The sequence below is a fragment of the Watersipora subatra genome, chromosome 6 (assembly GCF_963576615.1).
Source record: "Watersipora subatra chromosome 6, tzWatSuba1.1, whole genome shotgun sequence".
Classification (NCBI taxonomy): Eukaryota; Metazoa; Bryozoa; class Gymnolaemata; order Cheilostomatida; family Watersiporidae; genus Watersipora; species Watersipora subatra.
In genome coordinates this window covers 39,845,639-39,865,987 of record NC_088713.1, presented here as the reverse complement: position 1 = coordinate 39,865,987, position 20,349 = coordinate 39,845,639, and the positions used below count along the sequence as shown (strand labels likewise).

Here is a 20,349-nt window from a genome sequence, read left to right as displayed (position 1 = left end):
TTTGTGCTATGTAACATAACATAAGCTTTAAATTTAACCTAAATGAATTTTACCTACTAACCGCTACTTTCACTACTAGCGCTATCTTGGGAGCACTAGTAGTGAATTCGAACAATTAAAATACATTCTATCATAATATCCTTTTTTATGTGCAGATTAAGTGAAACAGTGAAACAGATTAAGTTTTATTTTTAATTTCATATAAGAAATATTGCTTTGAGATACAAAAAAATCACATATGATTTCAGTTCCATGAATAATTAGGCTCATAATTTCAATTAAACTTTTTAAAAATGCATTTTTGGATCATTCTTAAAAATGCTAATGGGCTTGACCGGGATTTGAACCCGGGACTTCTCACACCCCAAGCAAGAATCATACCCCTAGACCATCAAGCCAGTTATATTGTGCTTTGTGAACAACATTTTGGTTGTGTTTTCAAAGCGGCAACGAATCTTTTTTAACCAAAACTTATTATGTAAATCGTTGATAAATGCTCTCATCACCTAGCTCTATGGCTAAAAACAACCATGATTTTTAACAAAATACTAGCATAATAAAATGCTGAATGATTGAATTCGGCAAAAATGCAGCTACTGCTAAAATTGAATTGTTCAAAGCATAATTCCAGTTGCAGTAGTCATCACCAGGTCTAGTTAAATGAGCTAATGTTTCTTTTACTTTCTTTAAAACTTTTTCACTTTTTTTCAACGATCCCAAACTAGGCATCAGATACAAAAACAGTAAATATATTTTGTCACAATGAAACACTCTCAGAAGCCTGCAAATTGGTTATGTACTCATGACCTGATACTTAGCAAAAGAAGAATTGATTTAAAAACTAAATCCAGGAAAAAAACTTATAGAGTAAACAACTCCAAATGGTCAATCTTTTAAGGGCCAATAATTCTGATAAGACTGATAACTCAAAATTATAACTTTTTTAAACAAGAAATATTTGTTAATAGATACATGGGCTGTGACTAAAACTCTGAATTAAAATAAACTATTACCCTGTAGGTCATCATTGCTGCCTATTATGGTGAGTTTAGCATACAAATAGGAAGTCGTTCATAGTGCGGAAACTAAAAGGTACAACATGGCCTCCATAGGATAATTGATCATAGGCTGGAATGGAAATAGGCAGTCTTGGAATTAGTGAGGCTATCTTGGCACATATTTTTCTTGTGAGTTTTAAATTGCGATCATTTTTCGTCAATTTTTGTCAAAGTTGTGAATTTAATCCGCATAAATAGAACCCAGTTTATTCATCGTTCATAGCCGCTACACACACTTTCACTTTAAAAATCCATTAACAGCCCTAATTTAAAAATAATTATTTAGATGACTGGGTGAGGTTTGTTTAGCCAAATTAAATGTGCTAGTATTTTGTTTTTTGCTGCGAAGAACTTTATTTTGCAATAACGAATGCTGAGTGCATCAATTTGTCTGAACTAATTCCAAAAGCGTTGGAAACAATATTGTCATGCATGGGTATTCAACACTCAGCTTTTTGCATAAAGAAAATAAAAAATAACATCTCGTTAATATGATGGGTTTATTCTAGGTGCACCATGATATTAAAACTACCTTTAAAACTACCACACCAAGATTAGTTCCATTGTAAACATACTGTAGATAATAACACAGAACTTTTGCCTAGTGGGTTTATCACAACAGAGTTAAATTTATGAATTCGAGTAACTTTTTGAAAACCTGGATGCAGTTTTAATATTTCATTCATGGTGAGATAACTGCTATTGTGACTTTTTCAAAAGCTTTTAAAATTTCCACAATTAATTTAAAAACTTGGTTACTGTAACATATTGTAAATCTGAGATGCCCAGCGGTTTGCAATGAGCGAAAACTTCATGAAAACTCTGTTTATTGTTGCACTTTCCTATCATATCTCTAAATATTGATCTAAACTGTCTGACTGGCTTTTCAAGAATTATCTTCTATTTCTGTTTATCCAACTTTTGTGGACTCTGAGTTTTGAGTGTGTGAACAGGGTGAACAAGTGACTATATTTGACAAGAATATAGTCACTTGTTATATAACTTCCTTAAAAATGTGTCATATACAGATAGTCAGCCCAACGGATTGACACTTTATCCTTCTCAATAGCCAGCGTGACACCTGCTCTCTTATAAAAATAGTAGCATGTGCTTATCTCAAAAAGGTTATAAACTAGGAAGTTGTCTATAAATCAACTAGCATGTATTATCATTCACAGAGTAAATGACCAGTGTGAAAATCACTAACACATGTTCTGACAACTTCTGATAGATTAATATTTTGGAGCTATACAGACAAGGGACATTTACCAACGCTAACTTGCATTTATGTCATTTGTCTTCCATATCAATTATTGAAGGGCCTTGTGGATAAAAAACTGAAGCCATTTGATAAAAATCCATGGAAATTTGTTGCTGATGTTAAAAGTTCTTGGTCAAATATGCGGATAGTCATGAGTGAGCAAGCAATGAAAGAAAAACAAATTACTTCCTGACCTTTTATATAAGTCAACAAGTTTTTGCTTATCATGATGGGTGTGGTTTATCACAATTTTTCAAGGTGCACTTTTTCTTGGGTATCATGGGTTTTTATTACATTTTTTCAACTTCAGCCGTTTATTGGGAATTATTAGTGGCCTTTTTATGACAATCTACTAAGGCCAAATATTGTTTGTGTATTACTATAGACATTTTTTATCACAGTCTAAATAGGGAAACTGCTTTTGAGGTATCCCTAATGTATATATATATATACATATATATATGTATATATATGTAAATATATATATACTTGAATGTGTATATATATATATATATATTATATATATATATATACACATTAGGGGTACCTCAAAAGGGATACCCTAATATATATATATATATATATATATACATATATATATATATATATATTTATATACACATATATATATATGTAAATATATATATATATATATTTATATATACATATATATGTAATATATATATATATATATATATATATATATATATATATATATATATATATATATATATATATATATATATATATATATATATATATATATATATATACTCATGCTACAGACAGTACTGTTTCGGCTATTGAAGCCTCATCAGTGCAGCTCAGAGCTTTGGCAAGGGACACAAATCCCATTACCAATGAGAGTTGACTTCCTGCCATGAAACAACTAGGTTGCCTCACAGACTTTAAGAAAGTCAATGTGCTGGCACCAGAGTGCTCAAATCACAAAAGTGATGAGCTTTGCACAAAGGCTAGTAGTGCCGCACCTCTCACAGAGTGCTCAACCAAACCGAAGTGAGGGAGCATATACTCATATATATATATATATATATTTACATATATATATATATATGTAAATATATATATATAACTATGACCTGCAAACCATGAAACGAAGAACAGGATTTGGCTATGTCATAAAACTGATACACAAGTTTAGGAAAGTATCAATTTAAAATCTAGGCTTACTTGCACGCAGATCACATTCATGGAGCTGAGTTTTCTTTCGAAATTATCAGTATTGTGTGCTCGAAAAGCGTCATAAAGAAAAGAGCTGGCGTATCTGGTTTGCAAAGTCGAGTCATCGTTTCATCTAAGTATGGCCGAATGACTTTCTCCACATATTTGCTCATTGTCTCCTCATTGGCCCAGTGGCTAGGGTTTGCTTGTACATGTAAATCAAAGCCTATAAACACATTTTGTGCTGTGACAAACTTTTAGCAGTTTTGGGTAAATAACCTGATATGAAAGCATCGTACCGTCCATAGACACAGCTAATACAACAGTAACCCCTCTTTTGTCGCTAAGGCCGTTAATGGCTACCTTTTTCGAGCCCTTGGGGGCAATGGTTTTATCTGAGGCTGGCACATACTTGAGTGGTGTTTGGTCCCAATTAAATATCAGACACAAAATAATGTATTTTGCCATCACGTGCTGGGAAATCTCACGCGTAAAAGTTAGCGACATTTATTCTATGTAGTCCGTAGGGAGCTTACATTTTACAGTAGTGGCCTTCCTTTGTGTGTGTCCCATTCTCTTGAATAGCGACTTTGCCAAGCCCTCAGTCAGCTCAATGCTACCTTCGTTTTCCTTAAGAAGACCTGGGTTTTCTTTGCTAATAACTGCTTTTGCCACGCACTGAGCTATCCACCGATTAATCACGCCACCAGCTGTGTGCATTTCTTCAAGTTTGTTATAACAAGATTGTTAATTTTGTTTCCTAATTTTTTAAGGGCGTCTGCGCTTATCATCAAACTTGCCATATAAACATGACATCACATGGATTTTGAGATCATAATCTTCTTTGAATTTATTTTTTAATGCGTCAACTTTGTCCTTGTAGATTTTCAGCCATGTTCGTACAGTCGATTCGTTTTTGGTTTTTAGAAATCTTCGCAAAGTAGATGCTGTGCCATAGGTATATGCATGTTGGCAAACGGTAAGGCATTCACTATCGGTGTAGTTGGAATATTTGTCCCTAATTTTTGTGACAGGAAGAGATGCCGTTTCATTCTTAATCTGCAATAAACACAAAGAGAAAAATATTAACAAGTGTACAAGAGGTACAGAAACAATAGCTGAAGTATCGAATAAAAGCGATTGGTTTTAAACAAGAAAATGAACTAACGCATTTAGGTGTTTGTGGAAAAAAATGGTAAAACGATTCTGAAAATCAAATACATTCCATGATATCCAGATCAGAATCACTAGAGTCATCAACTTCAGTTTCAGAAGTTGATGCAGTCGATTTTAACGTCAAAAACTGTAATATAGATTTTTGCGAAGCCATTCTGCATAAAACGTGGCAGCATTGAATAATTCTGTAAATAATTGTGATGCATTAGCAATGAGGTCAACTCAAAGCTCAGCAATGCTTTTAAAAAAAATTGGAACTTGGCTACGTTTATTACTTCTGCCTAGCAGCTATTTTTGCGCTGATGCCATTATGCATAACTTGTAAAAACCTTGAATAGTGTTGTAAAGAATTGTGATGCATTAGCAATGGGGTTATCTCAAAGCTCCGGTGATAATTTTAAAAAAGTTTTAGAACTCGCTACATTTAGTACTTCTGCCTAGCAACTAATTTTTAATTTGATGCAGTAGATGTTCTCTCTTGTGTTTAAAAATAGAAATAATTATTCACAGAAATTAATAATTTGCGGAATTGACTGTCTGCAAAATCGCGAGCTATTTTATTCATCGGACATTTTCATCCTGTAGGGTGTATTAAAAAAAAATATATGTATTATGTATGTACTATGTATATATATGTATATTAATATGTTATATTATATTATTATATATATTATATTAAATATATATATGTTTTCACATTTGAGCACATTGACATACAAGCTCGGTGCCAAAATGCATTAAGCTCGTATGACGGGATTTTACTGAATGTCCTTTTGAATTCATTTCATCAATAACTTCCTAGCAACGCAAGCAATATGCGGTGTAGGAATAATTGCTTTCTATTCAAACAGTTGGAGACTGCAATCAAGTTGAATCGGTTGAACAAGCATAGAGACCGACAATTTTAATTGCTATATCACTTAATGTTTATAAAACGGAAATGCTGCTTCAACCTACAACAGCTGTTCTACAAGGTGAATTCAATATTTTAATGTATAGCTCTTTAGCTCTTTTAACTTGCTATTATAACTTACTGTGCATTCCCTCTAACCTTTTGATCTAAAATACAGCTAAATAAATTACTGATATCGATGTTTCTATGAGTCATCCGCTTATCAACTAATTTTTTTTTTGCCTGTAATTTCAACAGCTCACATAGTTTTAATATATTTATTGTGTTAAGTAAAATGGTACATTGAAATAAACGATTATTTTGCACATTAATATTTAGATTTCACGAATTATTATTTTAATAACTGCGTAAATTAAAAGGTTCACTATCTCAATAAAGTACGATGATAAAACATAGTAAAGAATGGACATTTATTTTTTGACTAAACATATTTTTATTTAATTTTACAAAAGGACAGTAAAGAGTCTGTCCACTTTAAATTTCAAATCTACTCCAATTTATGGCAAATGATTTAACAGTTTTATATACCAATGTTTGGCAAGACAGCTCAGAGTTTTATATTAAATGTACCATAAGTATATGATAGTTTATTCAACTTGAATTCAAGATAACACAATATTTATAAAGGTCATTCAGAACATTCCCAGAAACTGGCTAATGAAATGCGACTGCACTAACAAGTCCGAACAAGCCTAATTCCCTAGCTAAACCTTAGAGATTGACCACCTCATCTACAACATTGCATCTGTCATGATTGCCTACAAGCGTTTCAGCATTCGAAAGCAGTAGAACTAGGAAACCAGGAAAATCAAACTCGGCATAGAAAAAGAAGATTTGTGGAGGCACTTCCTTTACTTGACCTACTTGCTATTATATTAATTTATAACTATATTGATTTTTATTGTAATTTAATTACATTGTACAGTATTTTGTTAAAATATAAATCTAGTAATAAATAACTTTACATTATATTACGTGTTATATCAAACTTTAATATGTAAAGTAAGTCGGAACAACTTCCTTATGAGGCACCACTTCAAATCTCAATTAATGACAGTTTTGTGTTATAGATGCTATATAAATATACTACTATATGTATATATGTATATACAATAAACCCTATCAATGTACACATTGTTTTATGCACTTACATTATAACACATTGTTTTATATTTTATTGCAGAATATTACCAATCACAATATTATATTGCCTTATTAGAAGTTCAGCATTTCATATTACCCTATCTACTGCATGGTGTTTAGTGTTCCTGTGTTGCTGCATCATCTTGAGAAGTTCAGCATGTGAAGTAAGATACCAAAGGACAGCCATCTTGAAAAGCACACCAATGGAAGAGAGACCAGCCATTAGACGATCCATTGAATGCGCTATTGAATGCCAGGCTGCATCTCATTGCCAGGGTTTTGTACACAATGTCTCCTCGGGTTGTTACTTTATCAGCACATCAGAGAGAGGATTTCTGGCAGAAGCAGCAGACATCGACTCAAATGAAGCCTATGTAATTCATGTCGGCACCAGTGTAGCAAGAGGTAAAAGTATGCAAATTTTGATAGCATGCTACCTCATATTTTCTTTGATCATTTCCATCTGCCATATTTGCCTTTCTATTATCTATATAAAAAAACTGCATGAAAGCTAATTGAGAAAAGCTACAAGCAATTTTATATAAAGTACAAACGAGAGCAAAAAACACAAAATGGCTCTATGAAATATTTTAGCTCACTTTTCCTTGGTGTGATTAATGCCATTGATCAAGGACAATATACATGTAGTTAGTTGTTTGTCAACTATTACAGTACCTATCTGATCTGCCATCTTTAATGAACAATACCAAAAGTGGCTGATACTATTTTGATTCTTGCAAATGAGCTAATTGCAAGGAAGTGTTTTTTACGTGTCATGTAATAAGTCATTTTCAATGGCATTAAGAATTGTCTACACACCCGCGTGATTGGCCAAACCTTATTGACTAAGTCATCTGGAAAGCTATTTGGCATAAATGCAGGCTGAAAACTTGAAAAGAGAAATTGCTGCTGAAGTATTCAGAGTGAAGAAGATTTACAGCTTATAAACCTTTTTATGAAGTATTGATGATATATTTAACCTGGTATCTCTTATACAAACAGTTATGAAAGTGTTTCGTCATAACTGCCAACTGATTATAGCTTGAAATACCAAGATAGTAAGACTTCTGAATTTCATATTGTTTGCTAACTTGCCTAATCATATAAGCATATGCAATCCTTCTTTTGATAATTTTGATAACTTTATTAGCTTTTCTTCCCTCCCTCGTTTACAATAGCAAATACACAGGCTATTGTAACAGTTATATCTGACGTCACAAGTTTCTATTGCGTGATCACTTCAAGCAATAAAAGTGGTCAAGCAGCAGAATAAAATGGCAGCAGACAAAACTCTGTACTGACAACCATAAAGAATATGGTGAAACCTCATCTTTACAAATTATATGCATAATAAATTTGTTATCGTTTCACAAATTAATTATGCATAAGATGATGACGTATTACGATCTCTCATGGGCTGCTAAGTTTAAAAGTATTGATCCAAATTGTTCATTTAATATTTTGAAACGATGTGAAACAAAATGATATGATATTTGTGGTCTCAAAATTTCAAACAATACATTAGCAATACTGATGGTGTCATAGTGCGTAATATGTAGCGAGCTGTCAACACGCTTCAAGTTGATGAGAAGATAACTACATTGATATTGCCATTAAAATGTGGTTACCAAGTGAAAAAATTAAAAAATCTAAAAAAGAGTAGAAATTATATTATTTACAAACAAAAGTGATCAACAACTAGTTTATGCTAGCAAAAATACAGTTTTGTTTATCAATCTAGAGTTGTGGAGACAAAGCGCGTCTTTCATATTTGAGTTAATATTGAACCATCCTTTGGTGTTTCCATTACATTTTTTAGATGTTTTACCTCCAATTCATTAATTGTCATTTCATTTATAAAACTCATGTGTACCTAAGCTTTTGCCATCTAAATTTCTGTTTAGAAGATTTGAAGTTCTCCTACTGCAAGATATATATAATTTTTTTACTAATATTTTTGGATACAGAATACGGTAAGGCTATGTAAATTATGCATATACTGCTGATACGTTTCATTTTTAAGTACTGAACATCCACTGACTGATGATTTTATTTTTTACTAAAAAAAAATGTATTGCTAATTTATGTAATCTTTCGTAAACAGAAAATAAAATAAAATAAATAAGATGTATACCTCAACATTATGGGTTCAACTCTTCTTTATATACTTTTGGGTTTTCCAATTGTGACACCACACGGCAACACTTTCTTATTCATTGAATGATTGTGGTTCCAACTGTGAAACACTTTTTATAAGGATGACTAAGGTCTGCTCAACAAAATATATTCATTTACAATATTTATAGCTTTTCCATATGAATACTGAAGGTTTTTCAGACATTTAAAAATGCTTTATATAACTCAAATGAAAACTAACCATGTGTCAGCGCTCAGCTTTTTAAAGCAATTCAATAACCAAATTAATTGGACAATTAATTAGAGGTTGTTTAATTTTCTCGGAAAGTCGGGGTACAATTTTTAATTTATGGATTTTTCACTGTCATCAAATTATATTCTTTGGTTTGAAATAATCTGTTGTAAGTTTCTTTAAGCAAAGTAACTACTTTATTGATACAATTACTTTTGGAAAGAAACATACTTATTTGTCCAGAGTTAGCTCATGTTCATTACCCATCAGCATAGTCTTACTTACAGACATGTCTAATTATCCTGTAGACAAGTGGACTAAATTTGTTTGGTTGATGTGCTAAGAGTAAATTTTGCAGAAAAACCAGCAAAAATGATTAGTGCATACAGCTCAAACTTTGAAGCTGAGAAAGGAGTAGACGGAATATACATTCCACCAGGAGATGGAAAATCTTCCCTTCTTAATACACAAAGAGCAACAAATCCCTGGTGGCGAGTAGATTTGCTGAAACGATATTGCGTTTGGGGTATCAACATCCTAAATAGAAGTAAGCTTGCAGGGTGAATTACAATGAGTCTTTAACCCTATGCGTACCAAGACCGACCTTTGTCGGTTTACGAGCAATGTCTCAGCGTACCAAAACCGACAAACCCGACATTTTTGCCGTTTTCGATAGACCTTTTTTAAAACGTTGTATTTATTTTAAAAACAACGCTAAAAATTAAAACTAAAAATTTGAGCAATTTCAGTAAGTTTTTTACTACTGTTTTGAGGTTATAAATAATAAATTTTATGCGCATGTGCAAAAAGAACACGTTGTAAAGATTTGATCTTTCTTTATGGAAAGCTGATCAACATGGACGTTCGTAATTATTTGAGCTCGGCTAAAAAATTTGTTTAGAGGATGATATCGACTGGTTCGAAAGTGAAGAAGAGGATTTCAGGTCAGAAGAATGTGGGGAAGACGATGAAAGTGAAAAAGAAGATCGTCAGAGTGAATTGGATTGCGAAAGTGGGATTGAAACGGCCGGCGTTGAAACAGTGAATAATGACGGATATCAAAGAGGAGCTGATTTAAAACCAAAATAATTACATTTTGATGACAGCATGGCAGGAGATAAGTTCGAATACTTAAACAGGTAAGTATTTTTTATTATTTGAAGCTTTTTATAACATTGGCCATGATAAATGTAATATTTAACGAAACGAATAAATATGGCTTTCAAAACCATCGCGATGCTGCGGAGCCTGTTGATGATAAATATATGTGACGAGTTGTTGGTTTAGTTTTGCATATAGGTATTCTCAAAAAGCATACTCTGTTGTCTTACTGGTCCACAATCCTTCATCATCTACGCGGATTTTTAATAAAATTGAAAGTAGAAAGAAAAATAGAAGCAAGTTTACCTTTTACAGACAATTTTGAAGACCCTGCTGGCAATAAATTGTTCAAGTTGAAAAATGTTTTTGCCATGATATGTGACTGGTTATATTCTGTTTTGCTGCCTGATAAATTTCTATCTATAGATGAAAGCTTGCTGGCATGGAAAGGACGGCTCAACTTCAGACAGTGTATTCCATCTAACAGATATGGATCAAAGTTATTTGCTCTCCGATGCTGTCTCTGGCTATGTGCACAAGTTGTCTGTCTACATGGGTGATGAGCAAGTAAAGCTGAAGGTACCGACAGCAGATTCTCTTGTGGAATATCTCTATGCGAGTCATATTTTGATCCCGACCATGCAAAATAAATTTATTTACAAATTGTATTTTATTTAGTTTCTGCAAATGCTTCCTCGCTTTGTATTGCTAGCTTTTGTACATACGTTCGCTGAAATGTCATTATCTATTGTATTTGTTGTGTATTGATATGTTGTATTTGATGCCCATTGCCCTTATCACCCACCTTATCAAAAGAGTTAAGTTCTCATATTGCTTTGCCATCTAGCAGAATGATTTCTCCATCATTTGCTGTAACTGCTCATAATAAATATTGCTTCCTGTCTTTTGCTGTTTCACAAAGTGTGTGAATACAGGCTCACCACTCAATTCTTGTGCACAACCAGTTAATCCTTGCTGCAGCACACATTGATCTTAGCTGCATCACACCTGAATCCGTGCAATGAGTTTATATGCAAAATTGTTACTTGAATCTATAATTTCAAGAAATGCACATAAATCTGCCAGTAAAAAATCATATCTGTGAATATATTCATCTCAAGTTGCAGTCTCGACAAGCTGCTAGAAGGAAAATGTCTCAGCTTTCAGATGCATATTCATTTGCAGTCTTATGCCAATTTGCACGAGAGTTATAGCAGAGTTTGAGAAGCCATGTCGGGTAACAGTTGCACTGCTTATCGCCATTGCGATATGAGCATTTCGAAGGTCTGCTCCCGCAATGCACAGAAGCACCTAACTCAACTTTTGATGTGCTTGAATAACCCAATTTTTTTGCAAACTCTTGTAAACATATGACACCGTGCATATGTTTATCATAAACCAGTTTTGGCAGAGATATTGCTTTTAAAAATATATTTGTAATCGATATTTCATGATAGAGAGGTGACAACTTCGTTAAATCAGATTTTTGACTAAAGTGTGCACAGCTGATTTGCAGGGAATAAATGGCTGTCCGTTGAGAAATTTCTAAGCTTTCAAATGCATATTCATTTATAGCTCCATGCTAATTTGCATGCGAGTTATTGCCAATTTTAGTCGGCCATGTCAAGCCTCGATTTTCGCAGGTTGTTAGGGTCACGCGGTGAAAATCTGGAAAGGCGCTCCTGCATTGTAACGGAGCTCATATCTACACTATCAATGCTCTTTGACGTCCAGTTTTTTTGCAAATTGTTGTGAAGATATGAATCTATGCAAGAATTATTTAGACAACACTGTCAATTGCCTTTATCAAATAGAAAAATACAATTAGAAATGACGTACAAAAATAAAAAAATCATTGCTTCAGCAAATTGAGACTTCTTTTGGTAAATATTTGCAAGCTATCTACATAGAAGAAGCATCAGCTTGTAGATAAATTTCTCAGCTTTCCTATGCATGTCAATTTATGTAACTGCCACAATTTTGATGTAAGTTACTGCAGTTTCTATGCGGTCATGTCGAAAGCTCAAATCGCGCCAGTTATTGGCTGGTACGCTAGTGGTTTTTCCATCGTAACCTCGCGGTCGCTAAAGGGTTAACTGAACTAGATCTTACTAAACCCACACAGGTCTCGAGTCTAATCGAACAATGTTACAAATATTATACACTTTTATTTGTAGCAATAGTATTTCAAAAGTAGATTTTAGAATTATAGTGACAGACACATTATTCAATAAGACTGAAAAAATAGTATTGAAGAAATATATGACTTGGTAGTTGTTGGAGTGTAACTCTGACATGTTTAAGCGGTTTTTGTAGTAAAATTTGTGTTATTTAAAATATTTCATCTGAGAGCATATGCTATTCTTATTTAGTTGATAGGAATGATGTTTTGGACATTTTATTATATAGTAACTTTTGATTAGTACCTGAAAACAAATCACTATCACTATGTTTCCATGACTCTCATAATACGCATGGTTCGCATTTGAGGCTGTGCGCATTTTGAGCTACTTTGCAACTAAGCGTTTGAATAACCACCTGCATTTGGACCCTTAATGCCAGCGCTTGATTCAATAGATTTAGTATTAGCCTAATTAATGACTCTATGATTAGCTGTTGCAGGCATGTAAGCTTAACAGCATTCGTTGGGAACATTGGTGCGTTGAGACTCCTGAATTCAAATTAAAAATGACCAAAGCATGACAATGTTTAGATTATAATAGCCTCAATATTCTAATGTGCATAATTTGCAAGTGCCGTTTCTATGATTTGCAAGCATGATTGAATTGTCAAAATGTTGCTGATCGCAAAACTTGGTTAGCTTACGAATTTATGTCGTTTCTATGACGTGGACAACCTGCAGGTAGGCTCTAATTTGTGAGTTATTGAAGCACAGCGCATCAGGCAAATTTATATACCTATAAATTTAGTGCGGCAATGTACAGAACTTTTTTAATTTTATAATCAGATGGCTAGCAACATTTTCATGGGCCTTCAACTTAAATTACTGCACCGCTTTCACAATAACAATCCATGAAAGTGTTTGTTGATGATAATTGTCCTTCGTACATGTGATTACATTTTAGTGTTTCTAATCAGTTGGGTGTTTGAAAGGCTGCTTCTTGGAAATCAACATATATAATAAAAGAGACGGATAGCCTTTCTTTCTGCCAAACACTTTCGCAAGCTTTGGCTATTGTCTTTTTGAAACGTTCCGGCCGTCAGATCATCTCAAACATTAATAGCGATCGAAAACTATAAAAAGATATTGATAACTTCTGATTATTTGTAATTAAAATTTGGGTTAGTTTGTTTTTTAATTCTTTAGGAAATTGAGGCATAGTCTTTGCCAGCCGATGCTTTCTTACTTGGGGTAACAAACATTACAGCTTAGTATGTAGATACATTGATGGTTTCTGATCTCACTTGACCTTTTCGTAGTGTTTAGCCAAAATGGTAGCTGATAGTCTGATCAGCCATAATAAAAGGGTTGATTAAACAGTGCATTAGTAACAATGTAGATAAGCACCCATAAAATAGGAAAAATCTTTGACCAATTCTACCAAAATGAAAGTTTAGTATACACGGCAGTTTAATAGAAAGATACACTCATTTACCATTTCTAATTTCGCAGACAGTGCAACAACCAAACTTCTATTAAAATTTTTCTCACATTCTGAATGCTTATCTAATTTCAGGCTTTGAACTTTAGCAGCGCACAGCTAATGCAGCTGTCACGGTTGCTGACGATGCTAGGAATATATTCTTTAGCTCAGAAACAGCTGTAAATTTCTGTGGCAGCCATAATGGGGAACTAGAAAGATATTACACCGTGATTAAATGTATGTCACCTGTTAACGGTCAGCTCGTTCAGATTCAGCTCATGGTCACAGATGAAATGAGCTGGTATGAGCTTGAAGTGTACGCTGCATTGTAAAAATAACTTTTGCAATTTATCACTCACTGACATGGTTTTCTGATATCTTCAGCTATGTGCAGCATTTGCAACAGTGACCAAATGTTTGTTGCATTTGCTCAAGTTAAGTCAGAAATGTGTTGTGTTACCTAATGCTAATCTGTTGTTAACGCTTGCTTGAGATGTAAAAGATGGTTGAGACGGTAAACTGTTTTCTAAATAAATAATAAGACCAGAAGTGAGTCAGCAATTTTTGCATGTTTGGTAGCTGACTTCGTTTATGTTTTCACCAATATTAAGGTCAGCATCAAATGATTTAACACTCGCGTTTAAACGCCTTTTGTTTTTTTATATATCTATGATGGCAAAGTATGATAGTGAATAAAAAAGTGGGTGTTGTCTTTTATTAAACACAATAATATATAGCTTTTGGATGTGATAAAATAAACCAGCACTTGAAACACTGCATCACATTAACCTAATAAGTTTGCATGAAACTGCATCAATCACAAGCTAATTGAAAAAATACTGGAAGCTATATAAAAAACAGCATATTTATAAAGCACTCTCTCTCTCTCTCTAACAACAGAAAATGCATAAACATGTATTTTGTGAACCGAAAATTTTTAACTGAATACAAAAGCGACAAAAAGAGAAAATGAGAGAGACAAAGAAAAAACAAAAAAATAGGGCGGGAAAGAAAAGGAGAGAAGGAGTGAGAAGGAGAGTGAAAGGAAAAGAGAAAGGGAAAGAAGAAGGGAAAAAAAAGAGTGAGAGAGAGAAGGAGGAGATGAACAGAGAAACGGAGAGGGAGAGGGAGAGGGAGAGGGAGAGGGAAAGGGAGAGGGAAAGTGAAAAGAGGAGGAAGTGGGAGAAGGACAAGGAGAGGGAGAGTGAGTGGGAGAGGGGGAGAGAGAGGGAGAGGGGGAGAGAGGGAGAGGGTGAATGAGAGAGCAAGGGCGTGTGAGGAGAAGAGTGAGAGGAACATTGAGAGGAAGAGGGTGAGTAATAGAGAGGCTAAGTGTGATAGGGAGAGGAAGAAGAGGGAGAGGTAGTAACCGTGGGAGTGAAAGTGGAAGTGGGAGTTTAAGTGGGAGTGGAAGAGAGAGAGGCAAAGGGAGAGGCAGAAGGAGAGAGAGATAAGGAGAGGGAGAGAAAAAATGAAAAGGAGAAGGAGAAGCAGATAGGGAGAGAGAAGAAGAGAGGGAGATGGGGCAAGGGGGAAAGTTGGCTAGTAGGACAGGGAGAGGGACAGAGAGTAAGAGATGAAGAAGGATGGAAGAAAGTGAGGGTGAAGAAAAAGGCATGGGCAAGTGAGAGTGAGAGGAAGATGCAAAAGGAGAGATATAGAAGGGGAGAGAGAGAGGGAGTGAGGGAGAGAGAGGGAAAGTGGGAGATGGAAAGAAAGGGAGAGGGGGAGAAGAGATGAAAGGGAGAAAGAGGGGAGAGAGGGAGAAAGGAGGAGAGGAGGTACATTATATTGATCAAAAAGTGTGTCGGCATTCCGAGGTACTGGAAGAAGCAAATAATAAAAATCCAACTCTGCATGACCAAAGAATAATTATGAAAGCACCTCTTTTGCTTGAACCACCCTGCTACTACGTGCATAGGCATTGAATCATAAATACATTACTTTTTCTCATAAATCAATGTTTTTATCTTATATAGTATGTGGTTATGTTATATACAGGATGTTGTGTTTTATTACCATTTAGTACACTATTTATCGAAGCAAATATTATTTTTAAAGTAAGCTTGAACACCTCCTCTACAATACACCACCTCACATTTAAATTAAAAACAAGCTCGTGTTTGATATAACTAAATGTATATTTTCATATGTAATGAAATCCAATGTTGTACACATTGTTTTATACTAAAGCATTATAATACATAGCATTATATTTTATTGCAGAAGATTATCCTTCATGATACTGTATTACCTTATTATAATGTATAATAGTATTCTATATGAATATGTACATTTTAGGGTATTTTGTGTTAATGTGTTGCTGCATCAACTTTATTATCGCAGCATGTGAAATAAAGTACCAAAAGAGATCAATTTTGAAAAACAAACCAGTGGGAAAAGAACAACACTTAAACGATCATCAATTGAATGCCTTATTAAATGACTAGCTGCGTCTCATTGCCAAGGTTTTTGTACATCAGCACCCTTGTTGAATGTCACATTGTCAGCGTATCAGAGACAGGATTTCTGCAGAAACAGCAAGCATCAACTCAACTGCCGCACTCAAAATTTGCTTTGACACCAATGTAGCAATATTCAGAGCATGTGGTTGTTTAGATAACATACTACCTCTTTTTTTCTTAGCTCAGCTTCCTCTGCTATATTTGTTTTCTTATTACCTACATAGAACAAACTACATAAAAGTAAAAAATAGTAGAGCTACCAGTGGCTTTAAATAAAGTACAAAAAAGCAAAGCACAAAATAACTCTATGAAATATTTTAGGGCATTCTTGCTTAGTTTAATTATTGTTGTTGATTATGTGAACCATAAATACCAGCTGGTCAACTTTTTTGCACTAAACTGATTTTTTAGTTTGGAATGAACGGTTCCAAAAGTGGTTGAAGCTGGTTGCAGCAAAGTTTTATTGTGTGTAAAATAAGAAATCATTTTCAATAGCAGTAAGAATTATTTACCCAACTATGTAGCGCCGTGTGTACAAACTTCTAACGTGGTGGTCACTTCACCAATGTCAGGAGATAAAGTTCATTACTGGCAACCGGAAAGAATAAGGTGAAGCGTCATATTTTCACATTAATATTATTAATTAACTTTTTTCTACTTTGCAAATAAATTATGCATATATTTATTATTAATTATGATCTCTCACGGGGCTGGCAGGTTTACTAGTATTGATCAAAATTTTTAGTTTAATAATTTGAAGGGTTGTAAATTAGGATGATATAATATTTGTTGTCTCCAAAATTTAAATATTACAATAACAGCACAGAGGGTGTTATAAGTTGTAATATATAACAAGACAGTTGCATACTTTGAGTCAATGAAAAAATAACTACTTCGAAATTACTACTAAAAAATCATTTTTCAGTTGAGAGTTGTAGACAAAACCCATGGATCGGCAGAATTGCTATTACTTTCAAAGAAAAATGGCTAACAATTGTTTTATTAAAGCAAAAACCACAGTTTGGTTATCAATCAAGATTTGTGGATAAAAAGCATTTCTTTTATACTAGACTAAAATTAAATTATCATTTAGTGTGTCAATAAATTATTTCATACAGTTTTACTCTCAATTCATTTATTGTAATGTAATTCATAGAACTCGCATATACCCGAAATTTTGTCAAAATTCACGAGTACATGCGTATAGGTTATCTAATGTAGATGGCTACATTTCCATTTGTGTGTAATTTACAAGTAATATCACTGTGTTTTGTAGAATCTTAAAAGACAAAGAGAGACCGACAGAGACCGAGAGAAACCGAGAGATACCGAGAGAGTTTGAGAGAGACCGAGAGACCGAGAGAGTCCGAGAGAGACAGAGAAAGACTGAGAGAAACGGAGAGAGATTGAGAGAGACTGAGAGAGACTGAGAGAGACCGAGAGAGACCGAAAGAGACCGAGAGAAACCGAGAGAGGGAGAGGGAGAGGGAGAGGGAGAGGGAGAAGGATAGAGGGAGAGGGAGAGAGAGAAAATAGAGTGACATAAAAATATTAAGAAAGATATAGATTAATGATGTAATTTATATCTTCATGTTATCGTTTTCTTTTCTTACAGAAAGAGCAGCACGGTCAAGTTATTATTTTTAAAATTATGGCTGTCATGAACTGACAGTTTGTTAACAGTGACGATAATCATGAAAATCAACTCTAATGCTGCAGTAGGTACACAGTAGAAAGATGATGAATGAACCCAAACTCACATTACCATTTCCTATTCTAAACAAACTGCAAATCCCGGATATCGTATAATATAGACTTAACACACACCGTTCATTGAACAGAGGATCTTTGGAGCAGAACTCGATCTTCCGTGAAGATCGAGTAAAATTTTGAGCCGCAATAGTCCAAATCTGCTCTTATGTTTTTTAAAAATCATTGCAAGGGGTTGTGGGCAACTGCCTTTACCACACAATCTTTGCTTGGTTTTTCTGAGAAACCAGAGGTAGTCTGTAAATTCTTCATTATCGTGAGAAGTGTTTCACATCCCGTAACTTAAAACAATCAGTATACGTATGGCGGTAAGGGTGCGCAACTCTGGCACAAGTCCAATAAGTCCATTTCATACGTCACAATTCTCGGGATTTTCGAAGGGTTGTTCCTCCGATTTGTTATTAGGTAGACCTGCAATTGGCTGGCTGTATCTCAGCTTCTGGTCAGTCAATCTCCTCGATTCTTTTTTAGAACATCAGTCAACACATTAAGATGAGTAATAAAACATTATAAAATTATTTTTTTTCTATTATTCAAAGTGTTCTGGCCAAAAAGTTTAGTCTCTGTGACGAAGTTTCAGCAAAATCGAACAAGGTCCAGAGATGTTCTTGCTTAAAATAAACTAGCTATTTGCAAAAATGATCAATGTCCAAGGGCTACACAGCAACAACAATCGTTTTCTAGTCCTGTGATTACTTTCAGCCAATAGCAACGCGTACTTGTTTGGGAATTTCCCACTTAAAACGATCGTTTTTTCTTTTGGACGTTCGAACTATTTAGTGTTATTATGGCTTTCGTAAGTACCTTTCAAGTTACAAAGCAGAGAATTACTTATGCAGATTTTGTCACATTTTTTTATCAAATTACCCTAAAACAGTGAAGAAATTTCCAATTTTGGTTTGAGAATTTTCAACCTGAAAACAAACATTTTTTGTGTAAGTTTTTGTAAGTACCGCCCGTGTTAGCAAACAGATACTTACGTATGTTGATGACACTATTGCTAATTCAGATTCAGATATTTTGATTTCACAAACAATTCAAGTAGCAACACTGACATTAATTGTGCTGAAATTAATAATTATGTAAGAATAGAGAACATTGTTAAGGGTCGATTTACCTTTGTGGCGATCGTAGCTTCACATAGCTTTAAAAATGCACAAAGTGTAGATACGTTGAAATTTTTCATGGCATTATTTGTTGACCAGTGTGCAAAAATAAATACATAACATAAATGTTCTAGATAAAGGCTAAAGTTGAAAATTTGTATACATCTCATGAAGCAACATTTGCAATTTTCTGGAAAATGGCTGGCAGAAGGACGGTAGCTAAATTTGTACATGGATGGCAGTGAAAGGGTTAATAACTTGATACAATGAACAGAGGCAGTTGGAGTGAAGGGAAATATCTGAAAAGTACCAATAAGCAAAAAAGAAGTGTGTGCAAAAGCGTGTAGTGTAATGCAAAACAAAATATTGCAGTTTTTCAATGACACAGTAAAAACGGTTTTTGTTGTAGTATTGTGACCTGCTCATTTTTGTTTGGTTGAAATTTGGATGGTAGAAACTCCATGTTTTACGGCAATATAGCAGTTAAAATTAGAATAATGTAACATTGTAGCATTGTCACCTAACAAAACATAATGCGTAGAGAGTTGTCAATGATTTCCAAAGTAAATCGATCAATATCCGAGTAGTGGTTTTAACTTATGCCATGTTTTGCCACCCAAAATTAGGTCTACCGCTTCTTTGTTGATCACAATCCCAGGTCACATCCTCATTGACCAAGAGTTAAAAGGTTTCTATGATATGTTGTAACTCTTTTCAAAAACAATTTGTAAACTTTAAATTGGGTATATCTCAAGTTAGAACAATTGTGACAAGGATCGTTCTTCCGTTGAGGTCTTCAGTTTGTAGCGCTAAAAAGAAACTAAATTACAGCTAACAAAAACTCGCTATTTTTAGATGTTTTTCTGCCGGGGGATTGTGCAGCACTTAGATGTATACCAATTGGACGTCTTACTAAAACCGCTTGTGACAGAGCGAAAACAGTCTTTTGCACTCTCTCGTGTCAATTTGAATTAGATATGAAGCACACAAATATTGTTATTTATTAGTGCAAAGAAAAATAACTAAGTTTTTAGGTTTCTAGTCTGGAATGATTAGCAATTTCACATATTGAGCAAACCAGGAATAACTGACTTAAACAATTTTTTGTAAATTGCTTAAATATTCGTCTTTAGGATTTGACTTTTCAAACCAATTTGCAATTAAATTCATTTTATATAGGTACTTTTATGTATATTCCAGA

General features: G+C 34.0%; 1 protein-coding gene and 1 non-coding gene across 2 annotated transcripts; one reads left to right on the top strand and one right to left on the bottom strand.

Annotated features, from left to right (window-relative positions):
• Positions 1-326: 326 nt before the first annotated feature.
• On the bottom strand, positions 327-398 carry Trnap-ggg (transfer RNA proline (anticodon GGG)). The gene has a single exon. It is a non-coding gene; the product is annotated as a tRNA-Pro (tRNA).
• A 14,378-nt stretch (positions 399-14,776) lies between these two features.
• LOC137398246 (octapeptide-repeat protein T2-like) lies at positions 14,777-17,702 on the top strand. The gene is made up of 3 exons (XM_068084354.1): positions 14,777-15,011; positions 15,210-15,507; positions 17,549-17,702. The coding sequence occupies exons 1-3, from the start codon at positions 14,777-14,779 to the stop codon at positions 17,700-17,702; spliced, it is 687 nt and encodes a 228-aa protein (XP_067940455.1).
• The last annotated feature ends 2,647 nt before the right edge of the window (positions 17,703-20,349 follow it).